The sequence below is a fragment of the Chaetura pelagica genome, unplaced genomic scaffold, assembly GCF_000747805.2.
Source record: "Chaetura pelagica isolate M959 unplaced genomic scaffold, ChaPel_1.0 scaffold29, whole genome shotgun sequence".
In the NCBI taxonomy this organism is placed as follows: Eukaryota; Metazoa; Chordata; class Aves; order Apodiformes; family Apodidae; genus Chaetura; species Chaetura pelagica.
Genome location: NW_009970720.1, coordinates 2448119 through 2456056, shown reverse-complemented (window position 1 = coordinate 2456056; position 7938 = coordinate 2448119). Strand labels below are relative to the sequence as shown.

The 7938-nt window shown below is 38.4% G+C and overlaps 1 protein-coding gene across 1 annotated transcript in view; it reads left to right on the top strand.

The window, feature by feature from the left end:
• The window catches only part of GPC6 (glypican 6), a 514022-nt gene that overhangs the window by 447536 nt on the left and 58548 nt on the right, over positions 1-7938 (top strand). The window contains exons 6-7 of the mRNA XM_010006359.1: positions 1572-1715; positions 6213-6242. Of these exons, the coding sequence (XP_010004661.1) occupies positions 1572-1715; positions 6213-6242 (174 nt within the window). The remainder of the gene's footprint in view (positions 1-1571; positions 1716-6212; positions 6243-7938) is intronic.

Here is a 7938-nt window from a genome sequence, read left to right as displayed (position 1 = left end):
TGCTGAAAAATTTAGAACTTTACAAGCTTTAAGTCATCTTTCCTGGTTGATTAAATTAATTTATTGTCCAATAGTCCGCATGGATAGAGAGGCTAGAAACTCTAAAAAAAAATCTTACACATATTCTCAAACCAGACCAAGCAGTATTCCACTCATAAATTAAAAATCCCAGTGGCCATACAACAGCTGACTTGCTTGACTTTAAGCCAAAACAGACCTGATGATTGGACATAAATTTAGTATTAATCCATTTCCTTCAGCAAATTTTTAATCACATGGGGCCTCTAAATTAACATCAGGAAACCTAATTAAAAGCCAATTATAATGTATCCTGAAAGCAGCAGAAGTCACACCATCCATGGCTGCTTCAGGAGAGAACTACTAAAGGCTGAAAACCTAGAAGTCTAAAAGTGAAACATGAGCCTTCTTGATCACTGGCTCACAACATAAATTGTGAGCTTGATATCTTACTTGCCACACAAAAAGGAGTGATCTGGTCCTACAAACAAAACATAGCACCTGCATAGGAGTTTTCATCTCCACTCGTTCAGACAGACAGTTTGTGTCTGGCATTAGGGTTTTGTAAAATTCGCCTTATGAGAAATTCTGACGGGAGGCAAAATGTTGAAACAGCCAAAATACAATGTTCACAAAAGGGAAAGATTACTCCAAAACTGAAAAAGCTGATATGAAGGCAAACACTAGGAGCCTATTCCATGAGAGCACTTGAAAAATTTAACACTATGAATATTCTACGTCCTTTCAGCTGAGCAACTTGTGTGAGAGTTCCCCTGGGATATATACTTGACATCCAGTAGTCAAATATGTCCTCTATGTCCTTTAGTGTCCACCAGAGATACACCACTGCAACTTTTTTCCAAATGGAGGTATATGAAAAAATTCATAACCTGGAACATCTTTTTATACCTAGAAAACAAGTACACCAGCAGAAAATAATTCTCACTGTTGCCCACTCAATATGCCTCACCCCTCTTCTAGGGACAAATTAGTAGGGAATAAGAAAATTACCCATTATAAGACTACTTCATCATTGACCTTTTCTCTGAGAATACAAACAACACTACAAGGTAGGAACAGCTGTGCATAGGGATTAGGAATGAGATGTGATTCTGGGTAAATACCACATTTTTTTAAAAAAACCAACAAAAACAATTAGCAACTAAGTCCAGCCACAAAGGACTTCCTTTTCATAGAATCATCATAAAATAGCTTGGGGTAAAAGGGACCTTAGAGATCACCTGGTTCCAATTCTCCTGTCATTTTTCTTCCTGGAAAGACAGCAATTATAGCACTTTCAAATGTTGGTTTCTTATAATCACCTTCTTAATTTAAGAGGGTTTTAAGGTCCTTATATGTTTTTATACCTTTATTGAGTAATTAATAATGCTTAATTATTAACCTGAATTTTAATGCAGGGCAAGTGCTCAATTCATTATTATCAAATTGTCAATCAAAGCTGGTTTCAAATATATGAAAGAGAGAATAAAGAGGCTATAAAATACCAGCTATCAAGGCTGTGACCAGGTTATAACCTGCAATGTCTTTTTCAGGTTTTCCAAGGATGTGGCCAACCTAAACCAGCACCTGCCCTGAGATCTTCTCGCTCTGTCCCTGAAAATTTCAACACCCGGTTTAGACCGTATAACCCAGAGGAGAGACCTACAACTGCTGCTGGCACAAGTTTGGATAGGCTGGTAAGGCATAATATATTCCATTTCTGAATTAGTAAACATGGCTTGATAACATAGTAGGAGTGGTAATCTCCTGGCAATTTTTTAATATAATTTCATAATCACTATATAGTTTCTATGCCAGCTGGTTCAGCATTCAGTAAATCTTTTTTTCTCCATTGGAAATGGTACAGAGTTGCATTGTAGGAGAACAATATGACTCACTTTTTATGTATTAGAAATGTTAGAAGAGAATAAGCTCTTTCTTGGAGGCCAAAAAACAGATGAGCCATGGCAGGTACTTTGCATTATAACTTTCTTTGAAAAGTGATCTAGAGCGATATTTTCTATTTTTTAATTTTATTAAAAATTATTTTATGTATTAGAGCAATTTTAGCAGTGACTTATTTAACATAGAAACTTGCAAAGGCACATTGATTTGTTCCACTCCTTTACTTAATTATAAAATTACCACTGCTTTATTTACATCTGTCTCAAAAATTGACTTCAGTGATCATTAATCTTGCTTTATTTATTCAATTGTTTTGAAAATAAGGCTTTAAGTAAGATTGGTTTCTTCACTACCAGCCATTGGATTCTCATTTCAGACTTCCTGATATTTATACATCTATGGATTTACAGTGGGTGTAATATTATAGCTGTTAATACTTTCTCAGCAATCACCTCGAAGTAAAGCCAATGAACAGAATTAAAGAGCCGTAAAGCACCTGAATCAAAACAGACCGTACCACATACCCTCTACTTACTGACCTTATTGCTGGACACTTGCACAGCACTGGTTTGTCTTGCCAAAGAAAGTCATACTCAGGGCTGTAGCAAGAGTGAGGGAAGAGGAGCACCCAGGTTTGAAGTTTGGGTGGGCTGCGCTCCTGCTGGGTGCCAGGAACGTGCTGGCTGCACTAGGGCACCAAAATATCTTGCTATGGTTCTGATCACAAGCCTAAAACATCGAGAGATGTCTTCAATATGCACCTTAAATCACTGAGCAAGAAGCCAAGTACATTAACTCAGATAAGGACCTTGGTATCTTCCTGACACCATCATTCAGCAAATACCTTTGTTGATCATGGCACTCTACTATAGTGCCAAGTCTTTCTAGTCACCTCTATCTACACTGTATTCTATCTATCAACTACATTCTGTCAATCTTCATATCAATTCAACTGGAAAATAACATGGCATTTCTAGTCGAGACTTGGGATTACCCTAAAAAGCAATACTTGTTAGTTCTCTGCTCTATTGGAAATAGTGTAGCCAGGTTATCCTAAAAGGAGAAGCAGAACAGATGTTTACCTCTGTTGTAGACTCAGGTCTTTCTACCATAGCAGGTTCATAATGCTGCGTAGCACTGCAGGCTAAAAATCTGACCGGCACTATTCAATCCATATTTGACAGGATCTTAATTTTACCCTTTCACTTCAGAGTCCAAGAACCACCCCTTGTGTATTGCTCAGTGCACAGGCCTGGATCTTAATCTAGAGTGGGCCAAGGTGAAGTGAAAGGTCAACAAAGCCTGTAGGTTTTAATCATGCTCCATTGAAACTAAAGGTTACAAACAGAAGTGGCAGGAAGAGCATGAAAAGGAAGGTTAGTAGCATAGTTCAGCTTGAACCTCTCTCATGTTATAAGAACAGTTCAAGCATTTTTGCAATGAAAAAGACAAGTTTAAGAGACATTCCATGCTGACATTAAAATATTTTTAAACATATTAATAACCTTTTTAAACCACAAGATTCCAAAATACTGAGCAGCATCCTGAATAAAGCAGAGGTATGTCATATGCTGCCAGCCCTTAAAGACTATAACTGATGAAAACTGACAATGCAGATAATTCTTTATAACTCCTAATAACTTGTAGACTTTCAAAGGGGAACTTATCTCCATATGATTTGACTAGGTTTGTTTGTGTATTATTCCAGAAATATAAAAAATAAATAATTATAAAAAGAAGTCAACTCAAAGAACAAACTAAGAGTTTACTATTGCTGTTACTTTACAGAGTGTTTAAGCCAAACACTTACCTGTTTTTCTTGCTGGTGATATTTAAAACAATAACTATTTATGGTCTGTTAGTGATCAGTGTTTGTATCACATCCATCTCCAAATGGCAGTGGTGCATGTGCTATCTCCTTTTGGGCTGAGACCAACAATCTCTCAAGTTAGAGATGGCCACTGACGTCAGCTGGAGCGAGAAAAGGCTGTTTATGTGGATTAGTGCAGAAGGCTTTGTTTTAGAGCTGTAATCCCTTAGCAGCACTTGGGAAAGGTCACTTGCCTGCATCTCACACCAATTTAGCTAATTTTATCCAGAAAAATATAAACACTGCACTCCTGCCTCACAGGGATACCATTCAACTTGCCTACATTAGATCTTCAGAGTTTAATGTGTTGAATCATTCCCTGAAACACGTATCTCTCTTCATTAACTATAAGACAGAGCCTGGTGGACCAGTTTCATTTAGATACTCCTAACCCTTGTATTGCTAACAGGACATAAGAAGAATCCCACTCACAGCTGTTTTTCAGACTGCATCCAGATCATTTTCTGTTGCTTACACCATGCAAACATACAGAAGTATTAGTACTTTGAAAGTAGTATCTAACAGTTAAAGCCTCTTTTGATTATTAGAGATAAAAGAAACAAATCTTTCCTTGTGAGTCAGCTGACTGTTCAGTGTTACATTAATGTTTTTAGAAGTCTATTCTGGAGTTTATGTTCATAAAACACTGTCAAACCATTTAACTTTAAACTGTCATCACAAAGTCCAAACATGCAGCTATGTAAACCTCCAAAGAAGTGACAAGCAATTCTGCTTTCATCTCTCTTTGACAGCATGTTGTCAGAAGAGACCAAGTTTAGAAAATATTTCCCTTGCATCTCTATCCTAAACATATAGCAAATCTGAACAATGTTTTCTGTTACTCCTGCTCATACCCCCATTTATAAGCTTAATTCAGTTGAGCTTATTCCGTCAGGTATATTAGACTAAGCAGCCCTCATAAGAAGCCTGCAATGTAATCACTGGGTACAGAACTCATCTGGGGAGAAAGTGCTCCTTCATCCTTGCCTGAACTTGTGTGATTAACCCACTTATTCCATCTTTTGCCTTCCATAAAGAAGGGAAAGCAGTTGCCCTGTGTCATTGACATATCTGTAGCTGGTAGGGATTAATAAATAAGAAATAGATCAACATTACTGTAAGAAACATAAAAACAAACAAACAAAAAAAAAAACCAACCCCAAAGCAGTGGTCCAACTGGTTTAAAATACATCAGATATATTTAGGAAGTTATGTCGAACCTGAGAGAGTTGTCTAAGCATGGATGTAAAGCACCATCTAAGACATCCCTGAGTATCTGAAACGTGGGACCAGCAGATATGGCACAGGACTAGAGAGGACCAATATACTTCTGGAGCAGCAGTGAGGAGCTAGGTAGAGTATACTGCAGCCTCTCAGGCAATTCAATCACATCTTCACAGCACAGGACCTAAAAGTCAGGCTCCTTCTGAAGTCAATGGAGAGAGACACACATCTTTGGAGAGTGATTCACCCCATCTGCCACAGACACCTCTCACAGATTGGGAAATGAATGGCTCAACTGAGACATCCACACGTAGATATCAACACTGAGACATCCAGTTGAGCTGGCAGTTAGGACAACAATTCGGGATGCTCAATCGCTCCTGGACTGGCAGTTGAAGGCCAGGTAGAACACCCTAGAGGATGCCTACCATATTGCATCCAAGTGGGAGAACAGAACTGAGCCCCAGCTGTTCTCTGCAGATCCCTGCAGGTCTCTGGTGGAATTCAGCTACAAAAACTTAGTCACCTAATGCTGTTTGATATGCCTAAGGCCTTCAAGATAGCAAAGTTAGAGAAGACCTGGCTGGAAGTAAGATGAAATACTTCAGAGCTACTAAATTTACTTGCTATACCTATATTTAGGTAACTGGATTCCACCCTATTTCTCTACTAACAGTAACAAAAACAAACATGAGGCCTTATCTGATTCAATACAGAGATCCAAAGCATAGATGTCTATAACCAGCCATCTAGATTTGAAGTCTAGATGACTTCAGTTTTCACTATTAACAGGGATAAATAAAGTCTTTGCCTAAACATAGGTATAGGCGACTGAATCAAGATAAAATATTTCTATTATACTTTCTATTAAAACTTGTATCCTAAGGTACAAGTTTTAAAAGTACAGAGAAATCATTCCCTATTCCTCTAGTACAAAGTGCCAAAAAGTGACAACATTAGTCTAGACATCTGGCAGTTACACCTGAAGTTCAGTAAGATCAGAGATTAAATACTTTAACAACTGAGCTCAACTGCTTCCATAGAGCATGATCTAAAATTTCTCATTTAAAATCAACTGCTTATAAAGACTCATTATCTTCTCTGCGGTTGCCTGTTTGGTATAACCTGTGGTTTATTTTGTTTTGTTTTGTTTTGTTTTTCTGTTCCCTGAATCTGTTTCCCTCTTGCTTCCCAGAGGACTATCTGGAGGACAATGCAACATGGTGTAAGCTTTGGTATTCTTATTCTTCACCTTCATTCTCATTTGTCTTTGTACAGCACTGGGCAAAATACTTCTTTAAGTTTCATCTTCACCATCTTTACTTTATGTGTGTCTTGTAGGCTAAAATGCTAGCAGTTCTCTCTGTAATTTTGCATTCCAGCTGATTTAATGCCCCCCAGAACTGCTGGTTCCTTCCAGTATTTTCTCCCACTTCAGGGCTGATGCCTAATCCCCAGAAAGCAACGTATGGATTTCCTCAGTGAGCTAAAAGCTGGCATAAGCATCCCCATGGTCCCAGACCTCACATTTGCATGGGCAGCAATGCAGACACTGCGTTCAGCTCCTACTCCTGTGCCTTGAGATAGCACTGGAACAACAGAAACAAGCTCTCAGGCTTTTCTGGGCTTTTTTCCTAGAATTGCCCTGTCTTGCTGCCTGGCAAACCACTGAGCTTCTCTGCAGGAGCTTGATAAAATAGATTCCTTTACACTTTCCAGTTAGAGGTCCCTGGTTACAGACAGAAGGCCTCCTCAACAGGGCTCAGCACAGCCCAAGGGAAAGGAAGGAGCACAGCGCCACGAAGATATGCAGCATCTCACTTGTAAAGTACCTCAAAGCATTTAGCTTGGGCAATTATACCCTGCTTCTTAGCAGGACTAATTAGTCTACAGAGAGCACCATGCTGGTAGAGCCAGACTGGCTCCTGCACTTGAGCTGCCTCAAGTTCCTCTGTACCCACCACATCACCGTACAGCACAGTGCTGCTTTAATTCAGCTCCAGTTTCTCCTGAGAACGTTCTGCAGCCTGACCTAGCTGGACATGTATAAAATAATTCCACATTTTCTTTCAGGAGGATGTGGAAGCTTTCTTGATTTCCCACAAAGGAGCTGATGCACTGTTAACCGTATAATACATAATGCACATGCATACTATGAAGATAGGCAACTGAGAAATTGGCCGTGGCATTTTGAGAGTGATTTACATTCAAGTATAGTATAGGAGCTGCTTAGATGAATGGATCAGTATGCACCCAGTCTGAGAAAGAAAACCTTTCATGCTGTTTACCCAGGGGAGGGGAATATATAGTTCCACACTTTGTATGAAGATATTCTTTTATCCTCCTTAAAATAAAGGTAAAGAAAGTCTCAGTTTCCATGAGCAAAAGAACCAGAAACATTTTGGTGGGGAATAAAGTGGCATGTATTTTAAGTGTCAGTTCAGTCATATTTTTAAATTATTTGTATCCATTGTGTAATGATTTTTGTTGCAATTTAAAAAATGCAGTAGTGACATAACAGATCTGTTGTGAAAAATGCCTTCCAAATACTCCAAAACTGTATGAAGTTTAAAATATGATTAAAATAAAATTAATCTGGTTTGCATTTTAGCTATAAAGGCTAGCATTAATAGGACAGTGTACTAAGAAGACATGGATCTGAACTACCCAGGGAATCCTCTGGAGCACTCCTGAAAGTGGAGTTTATATTTCAGTTTTCTTAGAATCCATTTAGTCCAGAGTCTAGAAATGTTAAATAAATGCAGTGATAGCACAATTTTCCTGAGATAGGATGGTTATTCTCAACATTTTATTTCTCAAGAAGCACTAGAATAAAATCCGGTAGATATAAATCTTGGAGGGTTTAAAATGCTGAGATTAATTTTTCAAACACCTTCTGAGGACAGAGGCCATAGGGAAAG